This window comes from Hemiscyllium ocellatum, chromosome 23 (genome assembly GCF_020745735.1).
Source record: "Hemiscyllium ocellatum isolate sHemOce1 chromosome 23, sHemOce1.pat.X.cur, whole genome shotgun sequence".
NCBI lineage: Eukaryota > Metazoa > Chordata > Chondrichthyes > Orectolobiformes > Hemiscylliidae > Hemiscyllium > Hemiscyllium ocellatum.
Genome location: NC_083423.1, coordinates 5,757,512 through 5,775,820, shown reverse-complemented (window position 1 = coordinate 5,775,820; position 18,309 = coordinate 5,757,512). Strand labels below are relative to the sequence as shown.

Sequence of the window (18,309 nt, the reverse complement as noted above, 5' to 3'; positions counted from 1 at the left end):
AGTAATCATAGAATCAAACACTACTGTTTCTTCACAGGCAAATACTTCACCCACTATCCTCAAAGAGGGGACGTTTCCACTGACCTTTGTCTCCCTCTGATATTTGTATCTTACAAATTATTTGTCTCTGAAACATAATGACGAATAACATATTTTTAACAGAAACCAAATCATCCTAGGTCATTTTTTCTCAAATTGTAAATAACTCTGAACCGGTTTGGTTTGTATTTGATTTATCATTGTCCCTTGTACAAGTTAGAGTGAAAAGTATTGTTTTGTGTGCTACCCGGACACATCATACCTTACATAAGTTCATCAAGGTAATAGAAGAGATTGCTGAGTATAGTGTTACTGCTAGAAGGGGCAGAGAAAGATCAATGCTAATATCTGAGAGGTCCACTCATAAGTCTGATAACAGCAGGGAAGAAGCTGTTCTTGAATCTGTTGGTACCTGTTTTCAAACTTTTATATCTTCTGCCCCAATGGAAGAGGGTGGGAGAGAGTATAACCAGGGTGAGAGGGGTCTTTGATGATGTTGTCTTCTTTCCCAAGGTAGTAGGAAGTGTAAATAGAGTCAACAGAAGGAAGGTTGGTCACAAAACTCTCTGTAATTTCTTACAGTCTAAGAGCAGTTGCCATACCATGCTGTGATAGATCCAGAATTGGATACTTTCTATGGTGCATCTATAAAAATTGGTAATGTATATTGAGTAAAATTTAAAGCAGCATCGATTTCCTGATAAAGTACCAGGCTACATTTGGTATCACATTATCACGTACGAACATCTAAACTGATATCCCAAACTTATATCATGGAACAAAGCTCACACTCCCACTTTATCTTTATCTGAGGACAAAATAATTGCGGAAAAAAAAATCATACAGTGTTTGGGAAATGTTTATTTCTAACTTTTCTACCTTGAAATTTTGGGGATACATGTTCTTGTTTGTCTACTTGTTTCTTCTGTCTTTATTGGCTTTGGGTTCAACTTGGGTGGCATGGTAGCTCAGTGGTTAGCACTGCTGCCTCACAGCACCAGGGTCCCAGGTTCAATTCCCGACTCAGGCGACTGTGTCTGTGTGGAGTTTGCACATTCTCCCTGTGTCTGCGTGGGTTTCCTCCAGTTGCTCCGGTTTCCTCCCATAGTCCAAAGATGTGCAGGTCAGGTGAATTGGCCATGCTAAATTGTCTGTAGTGTTAGATAAGGGGTAAATGTAGGGGTAGGGGTATGGGTGGGTTGCGCTTCGGCTGGTTGGTGTGGACTTGTTGGGCCGAAGGACCTGTTTCCACACTGTAAGTAATCTAATCTAATCTACACTTCGTAAACCCACCCCCTCAGTTATCGATAAGAACAAGAGCAGCAGATACATGGGGATGCCACCATTTGCACATTCCCCTCTGAGCCACACACCGTCCTGACTTGGAAATGTATCACCATTCCTCCACTATTACTGGGTTAAAATCCTGGAACTGCCTCCCTAACGGTTGTGTGCTGCAAGGACTGCGGTGGTTACAGGCAGATGGCTCATCAGATGCTGGTAGTGACCTACAATAAACCCTGCCATAGCCAGCAACACCAATTTCAGTTGAAAAGAAAACAAAAATGTGTATTTTAATCATGTTACTTAATTTTCCTACTTTATTTTATGCTCTTTTTTAAATTCACTCTAAGGATTTGGGCATCACTGGCTGGGCCCAGCATTTATTGCCTGTCCCTAGTTGCCCCTTGAGAAGGTGAGGGTGAGCTGCCTTCTTGAACCGCTGCAGTCCATGTGCTGTAGGTAGACCCACAATTTCCTCAGGGAAGGAAATCCAGGATTTTAATCCAACGACACTGAAGGAACGACGATATATTTTCAAATCAGGATGGTGAAATTTGTGGAGGGGAACTTGTGGTGATTTTCCCATGTAACTGCTGCCCTTCTAGATTGTGGATTTGAAACATGAATGTCTAAGGAGTCGTGGTGAATTTCTGCACTGCATCTTGCTGCTACAGAGCGTTGGCTGTCAGGGGAATTATCATCATTAATTACCTGAAAGGATCTGCATTTGATTCTCTTCTATGTAACTAGTTGCTGAGTTGTTTTTCTTTAGATTACTCACAGTGTGGAAACAGGCCCTTCAGCCCAACAAGTCCACACAGACCCGCCGAAGCGCAACCCACCCATACATTTGCCCCTTACCTAACACTACAGGCAATTTAGCATGGCCAATTCACCTGACCCGCACATCTTTGGACTGTGGGAGGAAACCGGAGCACCAGGAGGAAACCCACACAGACACGGGGAGAACGTGCAAACTCCACACAGTCACTCGCCTGAGGCGGGAACTGAACCCAGGTCTCTGGCACTGTGAGGCAGCAGTGCTAATCACTGTGCCACCCACACCGTGCCGTGTATCGGGGGAGAAAGGATTGGGGGGTGTACCTTGTTTAGAGGAGGCATGAATTTTCCCCAAGCCATCCCTTTGTACAAGGGTGTTCCAGAGAGGTGGGTGAGATTGCCTCCACACTGGGGAGCTGTTATGGGGGCAGGGCTCATATGATGAGTACATACAGCGTGAGCGATCAAGTCTCCACAAAGACCTCATTACAGAGAGCTGTGTTCTCCACTTGTCTGCTCTTGTTTTACATGCAACAGCCATTGGTCAGGTTTCCATGACAATCATTTGAGCACAAAGATGTAAATTGAATTTGATTTATGTTCAGTCACCCTTTCAACAGACAGGTCGAGTTTTGAAGGAATTTTCTTTATGGTAGTTGCGAGGAGATGAAAAGCAGATTTGAGATCTGCAAACGATCAGAAAGCTAATGGAAAGCAACTGTATGAAGTCAAATCTAATTTTTACAAGGTTCAGGTTTGTTACTGCAGTGAAGACTCCGAATGGCGTAAAGACGGAAAGTACAGCAAGTGGTTTCCTAGTTTATCATAACCCTCACTACAGTTGATTCTTGAGTGATGACAACCAAACATGGCAACATGCTCTACTCAGAGCTTTCAGTGAAATTGGGAGAATTGTCATAAAGGTTTTTGATTGAGATCGCTGGACAAATCTACAGGCATCTCATGAGGATGTGTAACTCAGTGGGAACATGCATGAGGCTTTATTGAGTTAGGTGTGGATGTGTTTTTGAACGCTACTGAGACTGTAGCTTCCTCCGATCTGAAGTCCCATAGCAATAACCATTAAGGACATACAAAATAACAAGTGTCAGGGAACATCCTCTGTGGACACCACTAGCCCACATCCCACCTACACACATATACACACTCACAAATGTACACACACATATACCCATTCACACACACACACTCACACTCACACACAAACAGATATACACATACACATACTCTCTCTCATGCAGTCATTCACTCATACACTTTCAGACTCACACTCAGACTCACATACTCACACACACTCACATGCTTACTCTACACTCTCAGACTCACACTCACATGTGTGCACACACACTCACTCACTCATGTACACACTCAAATGCAGGTGCACACACACACACACACACACACCTATTTAATCACCAACACAACAGAATCTCTAAACATGCCTGTATCCTCGAACCTGCCTTGAAGTATTCCCCAAATGGAAACGGACGCTCAGCCATAATTTCATAGAATGGCAGAGTGAGCCTGAGGGACTGAATGGCTCACTCCTGCTCCTATTCCTTAACCTTCCCAGCTCCCTGACACAGCTAAAACAGCAAAGGAACTATAATGCTTTGGATTCTTACAATTATTGTTGAACCCTGTAATTGGCTTAGTTTGAGATTGACTAGATTTTACACATCGTAAAGTCCGACTGTTCGAATCATTGGATATTATTCTCATTGAGTAGCTTGTTTATGAAGATCCATTTGTCTACGTGAGGTGATTGGTGTGTTATATACATGGGATTATAAACAGCAGGCTGTAACGATGGCCTTGAATAGGTTCATTATGTCGGCAGATGTGTTTCCAATTCAAACGTTTGAGGTGTCTCCAGCTCCCGGGATTGCCACATACATGATTCTGAAAGGTAGACCCAACTCAGCATTCAAGCCTGAGCTGAATTGGAGCCAAGGTTGACAGAGTTTGCTCATTTTGCCTCTGCCTTTGCATAATCCTAAAGCTCCTGCTCAAATCCTGCAACGACATTACCTTTAAAAATATGTTTTGTGTCCCAGGAGGAATTATATAAGATCCAAACAGATGCTGCTCCCCAGCAATAACATCCATTGCTTCCATTAAACCAATATATGTTCTTTATTTCTTCATGGACATGGGTATTGACAGCCATTAGCAATTACTACTTGTCCCTAATTGCCCTGCAAGAGCTGGTGATGAACTACTTTCTTGAACCATTAGGATGTAGGGACCCCAATGGTGTTTTTAGTGGGGGGGAGTTCAAGGATTTTTGACACAGAAGAAATGGCATGTATTTCCAAGTTAGGATGGCGAGTGGTTTGGAGGAGAATTTGCAAGGGGTGGTGTTCCCCTGTATCTATTGCCTTCTAAATGTTAGACGTCATGGTTTTAGTGGGAGCTGTTGTAAATGGTACATACTGTGTGTGATAATTGTGTGACTGAGTGTCGAAAAAGATGGATGGACTGCCAAGAAAGCAATTTGGAGATGCCGGTGTTGGACTGGGGTGTACAAAGTTAAAAATCACACAACACCAGGTTATAGTCCAACAGGTTTAATTGGAAGCACACTAGCTTTCGGAGCGTCGCTCCTTCATCAGGTGATAGTGGAGGGCTCAATCGTAACCCAGAATTTACAGCAAAAATTTACAGTGTGATGTAACTGAAATTATACATTGAAAAATTGATTGTTAAGCTTTTCATCTGTTAGAATACAGTGATAGTTTCACTTCTTTCATGTGTAAATCACAAAACCTTTTTTTAAAAAGTTGCATTCTCGGGTTAGCTGTTAACAATGGTGATAGCTAGACAATATGTTGAAGGTGTTGGTCCCCGTGTTCTCTGTCTATGTCATGATGTTTTGATTGATTCTAATCTAAAAAGTGAGATAACGGAGTTTTACATAAATTCATGCAGTTTTTGAGCAAAGTACAGTGTAACCCTGCAAGTACAAATTCACCCCACAAAATATGTGTGTGCATGTGGGTCTTTGTCTGTGTGTGTGTGTCTGTCTGGGTTGGGGGTTGTGAGTGTGAGAAGGTGTATGTGTGTGTGTAGTGAGTGCAGAGTGTCTTAAGTCTGTGAGGGGGTGCATGTGTGTCTGTAAGAGTGTGTGTGGGTGTCTGTGTGCGCGTCTGTGTATATGTGTGTCCGTGTGTATGTGTGTATAGGAGTGTCTGTGTGAGTGTGTGTGTGTATAGGAGTATCTGTGAGTGTGTACAGTGCAATGGTGGTCACCTGTAATGTGACATGAACCCAAGGTCCTGGATGAGGCCCTCCCTATGGGTACCGAACTTGGCTATCAGCCTCTGCTCGGCCACTTTTCTCTGCTTCCTGTCCCGAAGTCCACCTTGGAGGATGGTCACCCGAAGGTCCGAGGCTGAATGTCCTGGATGTGTAATTTCAATTACATCACATTGTAAATTTTTGCTATAAATTCTGTGTGTTATGATTGAGCCCTCCACTGATGAAGGAGCGTCGCTCCGAAAGCTAATGTGCTTCCAGTTAAACCTGTTGGACTATAACCTGGTGTTGTGTGATTTTTAACTTTGCCAAGAAAGTGGGCTGCTTAGTCCCGGATGGTGTTGAGCTTCTTGAGTGTTGTTGAAACTGCACCCATCTAGACAACTGAGGAGTATTCCATCACTCTGCTGCCTTTATGCCCTGTAGGTAGTGGACAGGCCTTGGGATCAGGAGGTGAAATGCTCATCACAGGATCCCCAGCCTCTGATTTGCTCTTGTAGCCAAACTATTTAGGGGCCATTATTCTTTCACATCCGACAGAATGGCAATAGCCACCTTTATGGTCTAGCCCAAAGAGTCTTGTTGAGTAAATATTATGAAGTTTATTACATTACAGCAAATATGTACAGATTGCATGATTTATATTACTACAGAGACTACTAGGATCACAGGAGTACCAAGTGAGTCCCCTTACAAATTTCTTTACTCTCTGCAGGTCTCTGTACGATTGTACCACTAGGTCGTGTTTACGGCACCCAGTAAAGTATTATCCCCTTCCGACCCTTCCCAGACCCAATATTGGTCCAGTTCAGTTTTTGGTCACTTGTAACCCCAGAATTTGGATGGCGCAGGAATCAATGGTAATCACGCCACTGAATGTCAAATTAAGGAAAATGATTGGATTCTTCCTTGTTGAAGATGCTCATTGCCTGGCATCTGTGTGGCATTAATGATACTTGCCAAGTGTCAGCCAAACTTGGACATCATCCTGATCTTGCTACATTTGAACATGGACTGCTTCAGTATCCAAGGAATTGCGAACGATACTGAACATTGTGTAATCATCAGTGAACATTTCTACTTCTGACCTTACGATGGAGGGAAGGTCATTGATGAATCAGCTGAAAATGTTTGGGCCAAAGATATTACTCAGAGGAATTGAGTTTTCAGTATAAACTATCAGTGCAGAGGTTGGGAAAGTGAGGGATATTTGTGACAGAGAGTGATCTTTATCCTATCTCTTTAAAGAAATTGAGATGATATCTCTTTCTGTCAGGGTACCTTTCTCATGTAGACCATCTATTTTCTTAAGGTTCACACTCGAGTGATATATTCTGTTTAAAAGTGTGGCCTCCTTGCTTTTTGGAATTTTTCCATCCCTCTCTGAAAGGTAACTCTTAGCCTGGCATCCTACCAACCTGGAGAGTCCAGTTGGGAAACTCTGGTGTTAGTTGAGCACAACTGATCCTAAGCTGTATTTTTGGAGTTGATGATCAAAGCAGTTTTGGTATTGCTTTGATCCTATTTAGAAGGAAGGTTTCCAGACTAGATATTTGATGATGAGTGACCGATAGCTGGATGAGAATCTCTGAAGCATTTCCATTGAGACTTGAACTTTGACAAATTTCTGGTTGTTTGAACCATTGCCCGATTATTTTGGATTTGTATTCCAAGCAGAGCTTTCATCTAAATACATTCAAACAAAATCTTAACATTTATTTGGTTTTCAGAGTCATCCTGTGCTCCAGTAGCTCTCAAGATGGTTTCATTGCATCTCCAAATAAGATATCAAAGAGCCTTTGGAATGTTATTAATGTTTCCATTGTGATGCTATAGCATGTATTAAGCTGTACATCAGAAAACAGAGAGAGCATTGTAAGCTTAGATGTGTGTCAGTCAATGTAACATCACAATCACCAAACTAGCCCAACAGTAACATCAAGTTAATGATGAATGAATGAGTGAATGAGTGCAGAGAGAGAACCGCTGTCACCTAGCCAAGAGGATAACTGAAAGACTAATTGAGGACTGTCAAAGGAAAAGAAAGAAAATGTAAGAATTGGCACTGAGTCTACATCTTGCCTTGGAAACTCTGAACCATCATATTGAAAGCGAGTAATCTTGAGCTGACTATGAGTATTCATTTCTCAGTTTGGTACTGACAACAAAGAAGGTGGTGATGACTACATTGGGAAGAAATGGCATCTCTGGGACCTAAGGATGTTTGGCAGGGTGCTCAGCGATATGGGTTGACTTTATTACCATCAGTGCATTGCCTCCTGGGACAATGGTATGATCCTGTGAGTGTGTCTACCAAACACTGTCATGCACTTCCATCATTTCACTGGACCACCTCTAACGTCAATACTTTTATTATCTGAAGGCAGTAAAACGTTTATGTGTTCAAAGATTTTCAGATGAACGGTGATCCTGATGTATTTGCCAATGATGTGTCAAAGTCATATATCACACGTCTGCTTTCTCACATTAATTGTGCAGCATAGGAATCTCACATTTTAGGTTCATTGCAGTATCTTTTGGTGGGAGCCATTCTTCCCAGCATTGCAGAGCACTCTCATTCTTCCCCCAGCCATACAATCTATTCAGCTTTTATCCCACTGGCTTGGCTTTACCTCATAATATTCCATCATGTACAAAGATCAGCACAGCACTGGAACAGGCCCTTCGGCCCAACAAGACTATGCTAATATATGACCGCTAATGGAGTCAGGTGTTACTAGGGGACATAGCTTTAAATTAAGGGGTGGTAGGTATAGGACAGATGTTAGGGGTAGATTCTTCACACAGCGGGTTGTGAGTTCATGGAATGCCCTGCCCGTATCAGTGGTGAACTCTCCTTCTTTATGGTCATTTAAGCGGGCATTGGATAGGCATTTGGAAGTTATTGGGCTAGTATAGGTTAGGTAGGATTCGGTCGGCGCAACATCGAGGGCCGAAGGGCCTGTACTGCGCTGTATCCTTCTATGTTCTATGTTCTATGTTCTATGTTCTATGACACCTTTCTAAACTAAATTCTGTTTATAGAGTCATAGGGTCATACAGCACAGAAACAACCAGGCCATGCCAACCATAATCCCAAACTGAACTAGTCCCACCTGCCTGCTCCTGACCCATACACCTCCAAATGTTTCCTATTCATGAACTTATCCAAATGTCTTTTAAACATTGTAACTGCATCCGTATCCACCACTTCCTCTGGCAGCGTATTCCAGACACTTACCACCCTCTGTGTAAAACACCTGCCTCACACATCTCCTTTAAACTTACCCCATTTTACCTTAAACCTATGTTCCCTCCTAATTGAGATTTCTACTCTGGGAAAAAGACTCTGACTATCCATTCTATCAACACCTCTCATAATTTTGTAAATGTCTATCAGGTCCCCGTATGTTTAAGTGAAAACCTGATGTGGAGGTCAATGTAGGTGGACAATCCATGCAATATTTTATAAATTCCTTCTTTAGAAATAGAACCAGACTGACTCAAGGTTGGGATACAGACAGACTCTAACCGCACACCTTTAATACAATGGCTGAGCTGAGATGTCACCTTTTTTTATAAAACCTTAAGTTAACCTTATTCATGGGCGGTACAGTGGCTCAGTGGTTAGCACTTCTGCCTCACAGCCTCAGGAACCCAGGTTCGTTTCCACCCTTGGGCGACTGTCTGTGTGGAGTTTGCACATTCTCCCTGTGTCTGCGTGGGTTTCCTCTGGGTGCTCTGGTTTCCTCCCACAGTCCAAAGATGTGCAGGTCAGATGAATTGGTCATGCTAAATTGCTCGTAGTGTTAGGTGCATTAGTTAGACGGAAATGGTTCTGGGTGGGTTACTGTTCAGGGGGTTGGTGTGGACTTGTTGGGCCGAAGGGCCTGTTTCCACACTGTAGGGAATCTCATCTCAAGAATGTCTGGAAAGAGGTTCTGGGACTTACACATTAATGAACTGAAACCTGCAACCGATTCTAAAAGATGAAAGACTTAGCAACAATCCAGGTTTGTTCAACGTATCATTTCAGTTGCATGACACTGAGATCTTTTGCTTTAAATTCTATCTCTTTTGATCCTGCTCCGCAGCTACCTGATGAAGGAGTAGCGCTCCAAAAGCTAGTGATTTCATAGAGTCATAGAGATGTACAGCATGGAAACAGACCCTTCGGAGCAACCCGTCCATGCCGACCAGATATCCCAACCCAATCTAGTCCCACCTGCCAGCATCTGGCCCATGTCTCTCCAAACCCTTCCTGTTCATATACCCATCCAAATGCCTCTTAAATGTTGCAATTGTACCAGCCTCCAACACTTCCTCTGGCAGCTCATCCCATACATGTACCACCCTCTGTGTGAAAAAGTTGCCCCTTAGGTCTCTTTTATATCTTTCCGCTCTCACCCTAAACCTCTGCACTCTAGATCTGGATTCCCCGACCCCAAGAAAAACATCTTTGTCTATTTATGCAACCATGCCCCTCATAATTTTGTAAACTTCAATAAGGTCACCCCTCAACCTCCGACGCTCCAGGGAAAACAGCCCCAGCCTGTTCAGCACCTCCCTATAGCTCAAATCCTCCAACCGTGGCAACATCCTTGTAAATCTTTTCTGAACCCTTTCAAGTTTCACAATGTCCTTCCAATATCCAATCTTTTCGATAGGGAGGAGACCAGAATTGCACGCAATATTCCAAAGTGGCCTAACCAATGACCTGTACAGCCGTAACATGACCTCCCAACTCCTGTACTCAATACTCTGACCAATAAAAGAAAGCATACCAAATGCCTTCTTCACTGTCCTATCTACCTGTGACTCAACTTTTGAGGAGCTATGAACCTGCACGCCGAGGTCTTTTTGTTCAGCAACACACCCTAGGACCTTACCATGTTCCCCATAATGAGTACTCTTTGCTATTGTTATCAATTGTCAGGTCTAGGACAAAAGGCAGCATTGCAAAGTTCATGGATGGTATGATACATAGCGAAAGAGTAGACATGATGAAAATAGTCAGAGGATGGTGGAATGGGCAATAATGTGGCCAAAGAGTGTGTTGCTGGAAAAGCACAACAGGTCAGGGAGCATTCGAGGAGCAGGAGAATCGATGTTTCGAGCATTGTGGGTGGCACAGTAGCACAGTGGTTAGCACTGCTACCTCACAGCGTCTGAGACCCAGGTTCAATTCCCGACTCAGGCGACAGACTGTGTGGAGTTTACACGTTCTCCCCGTGTCTGCGTGGGATTCCTCCGGGTGCTCCGGTTTCCTCCCACAGTCCAAAGATGTGCGGGTCGGGTGAATTGGCCATGCTAAATTGCCCGTAGTGTTAGGTAAGGGGTAAATGTATGGGTACGGGTGGGTTGCGCTTCGGCGGGTCGGTGTGGACTTGTTGGGCCAAAGGGCCTGTTTCCACACTGTAAGTAATCTAATCTAATCTAATCATTACCCCTTCATCAGGAATGAGGCTTGTGAGCTGTGGGGTTGGAGAGATAATGAGAGGGGGGTGGGGCTGGCGGGAAGGTATCTTGAGAGTGCAAGAGGTAGGTGGAGGTGGGGGTGAAGGTGATAGGTCTGAGAGGAGGGTGGAGCAGATAGGTGGGAAGGAAGATGGAAAAATAGGACAGATCAAGAGGGTGGTGCCGAGTTGGAAGGTTTGATCTGGAATAAAGTGGGGGGAGGGGAAATGAGGAAACTGATGAAATCCACATTGATCCCATGTGGTTTGAGGTTCCCAAGGTGTAAGATGGGAATAACATGGCCAGTGGGATTCAGTGCAGAGAAGTATAACTTTGGAAGAACAAATATGGAAAAGCAGTAAACTACAAACGCTTGATTTTAAAAAGTTCAAATGAGCAGAGTGATCTTGGTGTCCATATTGCCAAGTACTTAAAACTTAAAGGAAATGTTGATAATGTAGAATACTCATAGATAAAGAAGAGAGTGGTCCTAAAGGAAGAGTACTAAGCTGGGCCAAGGCCAATTATATTAAAATTAAGCAGGAGGTGGGAATGGATTGGACACAGCTATTTGAAGGGAAGTCCACATTTGAGATGTGGGAGGCTTTCAAAGTTAGGTTAAAGATAGTGCAGGATAGGCATGTCCCATTGAAGGTAAAGGATAGGAGAGGAAAGATTCGTGAACCATGGATGACAGGAGAAATTGTATGACTAGCCAAGAGGAAAAGGGAAACGTTCGTAAGGTCTAGGCAGCTAAGAACAGAACAGGCCCTGGAAGAATATCGGAAGAGTAGGACAAGTCTTAAACAAGGAATCAAGCTGGCTAAAAGGGATCATGAAATAGCTTTAGTGAACAGAATCCCAAAGTATTTTATTCTTATATAAGAAGCAAGCGGGTAACTAGAGAAAGGATTGGTCCACTAAAAGATAATGAAGGAATGCTGTGTGTCAAACCTGAGAGAATGTGTGAGATTCTGAATGATTACTTTGCATCAGTGTTCACTGAGGAGAGGAACATGATGAATCTTGAGATTAGAGACTGAAGTTTGATTGGTCTGGATCACGTTGGCATAAGTAGAGAAGATGTGTTGGGTATGCTTGAGGTTATTAAGGTGGACAAATCCCCAGAACCGGATGGGATCTATCCCAGGATGCTGAGGAAGGCGAGAGAGGAAATTGCTGGGGCCCTTTCAGACATCTTCGTGGCATCCTTAAATACAGGTGAGGTGCCAGAGGACTGGAAGGTTGCTCATGTTGTCCCTCTGTATAAGAAGGGTAGTAGGGACATTCCGGGTAACTACAGACCAGTGAACCTGACATCTGTGGTGGGGAAGTTGCTGGAGAGGGTACTGAGAGATAGAATCTACTGATATTTAGAAAAGAATGAACTTATCAGTGATAGGCAACATGGTTTTGTGTGGGGGAGATCATGCCTTACCAGCTTAATAGAGTTCTTCGAGGAAGTGACCAAGTTGATAGATGAAGGAAGGGCAGTTGATGTCATATACATGGACTTCAGTGAAGTGTTTGATAAGGGTCCCCATTGTAGACTAATGGAGAAAGTGAAGTCACATGGTGTGCAGGGTGTGTTCTAGCTCGGTGGATAAAGAACTGGTTGAGCAACAGGAGACAGAGAGTAGTAGTTGAAGGGAGTTTCTCGAAATGGAGAAAGGTGACCAGTGGTGTTCCAGAGGGGTCAGTGTTGGGGTCACTGTTGTTTGTAATATATATAAATGATCTAGAAGAGGGCATTGTTGGTATGATCAACAAGTTTGCAGATGACAGGAAGATTGGTGGAGTAGCAGAAAGCATAAGGGATTGTCAGAGAATACAGGAGGATATAGATAGACTGGAGAGTTGGGCGGAAAAGTGGCTTTCAATCCAGACAAATGTGAGGTAAGTCTAATTCTAGAGCAAATTATACAATGAACAGAATATCCTTGGGAAAAGTTGATGGGCAGAGAGATCTGGGAGTGCAGGTCCATTGAAACCTGAAGATTGCTGCACAGGTGGATAGAGTGGTCAAGAAGGCATATAGTATGCTTGCCTTCATTGGACAGGGTATTGAGTAAAAGAGCTGGTAAGTCGTGTTAAAATTATACAAGACATTGGTTTGGCCGCATTTAGACTACTGTGTACAGTTCTGGGCGCCACATTACCAAAAGGATGTGGGTGCTTTGGAGAGGGTGCAGAGAAGGTTTACGAGGATGTTGCCTGGTATGGAAGGTGCTAGCTGTGAAGAGAGGTTGAGTAGGTTAGGATTGTTTTCATTAGAAAAAAGGAGATTGAGGGGGGACCTGATTGAAGTTTACAAAATCATGAAGGGTATAGACAGGGTGGATAGAGACAAGCTTTTTCCCAGGGTGAAGGATTCAATAACGAGAGGTCACGCTTTCAAGGTGAGAGGTGGAAAGTTTAAGGGGGATACAGGCGGCAAGTACTTCACACAGAGGGTGGTGGGCATTTGGAACGCGTTACCAGCAGAGGTGGTAGAGGCAGGAACGATAGATTCATTTAAGATGCATCTGGACAGATGCATTAGTAGGTGGGCAGCAGAGGGATACAGATGCTTAGGAATTGACCGACAGGTTTAGACAGTACATTTGGATCGGCTCAGGCTTGGAGGGCCGAAGGGCCTGTTCCTGGGCTGTAAACTTTCTTTGTTCTTTGTTCTTGTTCTTTGTAATGGTCAAAACATTGACATTACTTGGATTTATAATAAGAGGAATCAACTTTAAAAGCAAAGTCGCTTTGGAACTTTCTAACTCATCAGCTATCCCTCAGCTGGAATACCATTACTTAATAAAGGTTTCCAAAATGATGAGTGGTTTTGATGGAGTAAGTAGGTGATGAATGCACTGAATAAAAACAGAAAGAATCACAGATGCTGTAAATCAGAAACCAAGACAGAAATTGCTGAAAAGGCTCAGCAGAACTGGCAGCATCTGTGGAGAGAAATCAGAATTAATGTTTCAGGTTGAGTGATCCTTCCTCAGATCAGTCCCTCTTGTGAGTGGGTCAATAACCATGGGTCACGGATTCAAAATCCCTGGGAAAAGATCTAGTCGAGAATTCATTACCACTGGGCTATGTGGATCTGAAATGCTTTTGAATAGGTAGTAGAAATGAACTTAAAAGCAAGTGGCATATAGGCTGAGATTGAGGAACTTACAGAGTGATAGGCAAAAGGTGTGCAGGGCTGCAGGACTGAATATAACTGCTCTTTCAAAAATCCAGCTGAGAGCTCTCTTTCTGTGCTGTCAGTTTCTGAGATTGTAAAGTTGCTGTCAGCCAAAAGCAATCAACAACAGAAATGACAAGAGACAAACGTATTTTATGATTTTCTCCTTTATTTAAATTTGTTCTTCAGGCTATACCACATCTATTGCTCACAATTAATACTGAATCCATTAATTGTCAATCTCAAAAACAGTGGCCTGAGGGTCAATTTGCCTGCAATGGATATCAGGGAACTAGTTGGGTTGTCATAACAATACAGTATTGTCACCTTTGCCTGACACCAGTCTGCAATTGCTTCACGATTGACTTTAATTCCATGACTTCCTATGAGCAGATTTGAACTCTGCTTATAGCTGCTACATTGTTAGCACAATGCCATAAACAGTCAACTATCAAGTCTCATACCAATCAACTTTCCTGTGGTGAGGGCGCTGACTCACTGGTGGATTTGGCTACTCAGGATATGAAGTATTTTTCTATCATATAGCTTGGGTGAAGAAGAACTCTCTGTTGTTTTTAAGTCACCTTAATCACTCAACACTTGTCTATAAAATTCATCTATTGGCTACACTCTACATGGTGTACATGGGAATTGATAGGATTTGATAAAGTTGGCACAGAAATATATCAAAGACTAATAAAGGAGCATTTGAATTGCATTCGCTTGAGATGTATATCCAGTTGTATCCATTTATCTCATATTTAACACTTGAATTCCCTAAAACTAAAAGTCATGTTCTAAAACATATGAACTAGATAATCATTAGATTATGTCCAATGATTTGGACACTTCCAGCAAACCTCCTATCAACTTTCACAATGTTAAGGTGAACCATCCCAATTCCTGTGAATGTTCAAGTCCCTCTGCACTAGAACATTCCCATCAAACTTTTCAGCTTCATTGCAAACCGTTCCACACTTCTTAAAGTGTGGTGCACTGAACTGGGCACGATAGTCCAGTTGTGGCTGTATCATTGTTTTAGAAAGTTTCATTAGAACTTGCTTTTCTATGCTATGTTTCCACTTATAAAGTCAAGCATCCCAAATTTTTTAACCACTTTCTCAATCTGCATCATCACCTTCATACCCTTTGCTCATGTAGCTAAGTCTCTTTATTGCTGCACCCCGTTTTACAGCTGTACCCTTAATTTTAGATTGCCTCTCCTTGTTCATCTGACCAAAAATCTATCACTTCATATTTCTCTGCATTAGGTTTCATTAGCCACTACCTTGCCTGACCTTTCCAAAAATCAGTCTGTGGACCGGGAGATAGTGAGAACTGCAGGTTCTGGAGAGTCCGTTGATAAAACGTGGAGCTGGAAAAAGCACAACAGGTTAAGTATCATCAGAGGAGGAGGGGAGTCGACTGATGAAGGGTCCCGATCTGAAACGTCAGCCCTCCTGCTCCTCTGATGCTGCTTGACCTGCTGTGCTTTTCCAGCTCCACACTTTATTGACCAGTCAGTCTGTGTCCTCATGAAGTTCCACAATTTTCCCGACAATTCACGCTACTTCCCTACATGCCATCTGCAATTTTCTAAACATGCGTACAGTTTGACACACTCCTGGAAGAATTTTGAACATGCAATAGGCCTTTTCAAATTCAGAATTAATGAATGCCGTGTGGAGTCAGTATTTTATTTTGTCTCTCACTCGTTGACACATGGGTAAACACACAATTAGGGACATAAGAACAGCAGAAGACCACTCCAAACTCTTAAACGTATTCTACTTTACAGTTGGATCTTTGGTGATTTAGCTCCAGGTTCCTGACATTCTTCCCTGACAAAAACATATCAATCTCAGATGAATGTTTATCTGCATGGGTTTAGTTTTCTTGAATTATGAACTCATTTCATGGAGATGATTACATCATTAGTAAAATGAATGCTAATTTTCTCTCAAATGAATTTGCAGAAACTGTAGAGAATAGCAAAATGTTTAACCTTTCATCCACACCAATGATGTTCACATACACTTGCTCTGGTTAACAGACTCATCCCTTTGCCCTGGCACTGTGTCAGTTACCTGATCATTCTCATATGTCAGGTACAAAGCTATGCTGGGAGAAAGTGAGGACTGCAGATGCTGGAGGTTAGAGCTGAAAAATCTGTTGCTGGAAAAGCGCAGCAGGTCAGGCAGCATCCTGAAGAAGGGCTTATGCCCGAAACGGCGATTCTCCTGCTCCTTGGATGCTGCCTGACCTGCTGCCCATTTCCAGCAACACATTTTTCAACAAAGCTATGCTGTTGTAATTACTCAAGTTCATTATGGATAATGAATGATGCCTCACATTAGTACCTAAACTGCAATATATTTGAATACCTGTTGAAAATCATTTCTGTTAGAATTAAGAAATATTTTAGGTTAAAAACATGAATTGTGTACATTCAAATTTATAATTTGATCTTTGCAATTTACTTGGCGAAGGAAGGCAACAGTACCTTAGCTGTTAGTAAAGCCTGCTTGTGCTGTGTTTGACAGCACTTGTGAAATCCTTCACTCTGTGAGGCTTCAATGAGTGTTGATCGGGGATTATTGACCACTGCATTTCTAGTTGCTCTTCTCTTTAAATTGATTCTCATTGTTTGCTTTCCTAGCTCCAGAAGTGCTGGCACAGAAACCCTACAGCAAAGCCGTGGACTGCTGGTCTATTGGAGTCATTTCTTACATCCTGTGAGTATACCCCCTCCTACAGCAATGTTATCGATGCAAATTCAGAACAACCAATGTCAGTTACATGTGCCCGTGATGTCTTTTGTTCTGTTGTTTGCTGCAAACACACTGTGACAGGTACCATAAAAACTCTATGAGGTTTAACTAAGTTTCCCAAGAGTTGCTGCAAGATTTCTGAACTTAGTACATTGGAATCATTAGTAATGTGAAGTGATACAATTTGGGAAGCAGAAGAAAAGGAACCAATGTAAAGATTACAATTCTAACTGCCAAGAGTGGAAGATTAGATTAGATTCCCTACAGTGTGGAAACAGGCCCTTCAGCCCAACAGGTCCACACCGACCCGCTGAAGAGTAACCCACCCAGAACTATTTCCTCTGACTAGTGCACCTAACACTAGGGGCAATTTAGCCTGGCCAATTCACCTGACCTGCACAGGGCCTGGACAATGTGTACATAAATTGATGAAGGTGAGAAGTCAGATTAAGAAAGTGATTCATAAGGTCAATGGGATCCTGGACTTTTCAAATAGAGGCATTGAATACAAGAGGAAGTTATGATAAACCTACATAAAATACTAAATAAAACAAAAAGAACCATGGATTCTGGAAATCAGGAACACAAACCAAAAATGCTGGAAAAGCTCAGCAAGTCTGGCAGCATCTGTGAAGAGAAATCAGTGTTAACATTTCGGGTCCGATGATCCTTCCTCAGAACTACCAATGTGAACAGTTTCTTTATTTACTCTGGTGGGCACCTCAGAATTACAGGAGAAAGTGAGGACCGCAGATGCTGGAGATCAGAGCTGAAAATGTGCTGCTGGAAAAGCGCAGCAGGTCGGGCAGCATCCAAAGAGCAGGAGAATTGATGTTTCGGGCATGAGCCCGAAGAAGGGCTGAAGAAGGGCTCATGCCCAAAATGTCGATTCTTCTGCTCTTTGGATGCTGCCCGACCTGCTGCGCTTTTCCAGCAGCACATTTTCACCTCAAAATTACAGACTCCTCTATCCTCACAATGCCCTTCCCTCTGGGAAGATCAGCCTCTATTTGACCAATCGATCCACATAACTGAAGGCCGTCACTCCAAAGCCATTCTCGTAGAGCCGCAGTTCTGAGGAAGGGTCACCTGACCCGAAATGTTAACCCTGATTTCTCCCTGCAAATGCTGTCAGACCTGCTGAGCTTTTCCAGCAATTTCTGTTTTTTTGTTTCATAAAACATTAACTTGGCCTCAACTTTGGAGCATTGAATGTTCAGAAGAATGTGAAACCTTTCGTGAGAGCGTGAAAAGTCTCGATGAGAATAACTCTAGGGTTGAGGGATTTCAATTGTGTGGATCGAAGGCAGGGGCTGATTCTTCCAGAGCGGAGGGAATTGAGAGAACAGAAGAGTTTAGAATTATGAGGTGCTATTAGAGTAGGTAGAGAGAAACTGTTCACATTGGCAGAAGATTGCAAACAAGAAAACAACAAATTCTGGTGACTGGCAAAAAAAGTGCAACATGTGGAAAAACATTTCAAAATAAGGAGTGGTTAGGATCTGGAATGCAGAGAGC

The 18,309-nt window shown here is 42.9% G+C and overlaps 1 protein-coding gene across 1 annotated transcript in view; it reads left to right on the top strand.

Moving 5' to 3' along the window:
• camk1da (calcium/calmodulin-dependent protein kinase 1Da) overlaps positions 1–18,309 on the top strand; it is a 423,380-nt gene that overhangs the window by 330,022 nt on the left and 75,049 nt on the right. Inside the window, exon 6 of the mRNA XM_060843087.1 lies at positions 16,680–16,755. Within this exon, the coding sequence (XP_060699070.1) occupies positions 16,680–16,755 (76 nt within the window). The remainder of the gene's footprint in view (positions 1–16,679; positions 16,756–18,309) is intronic.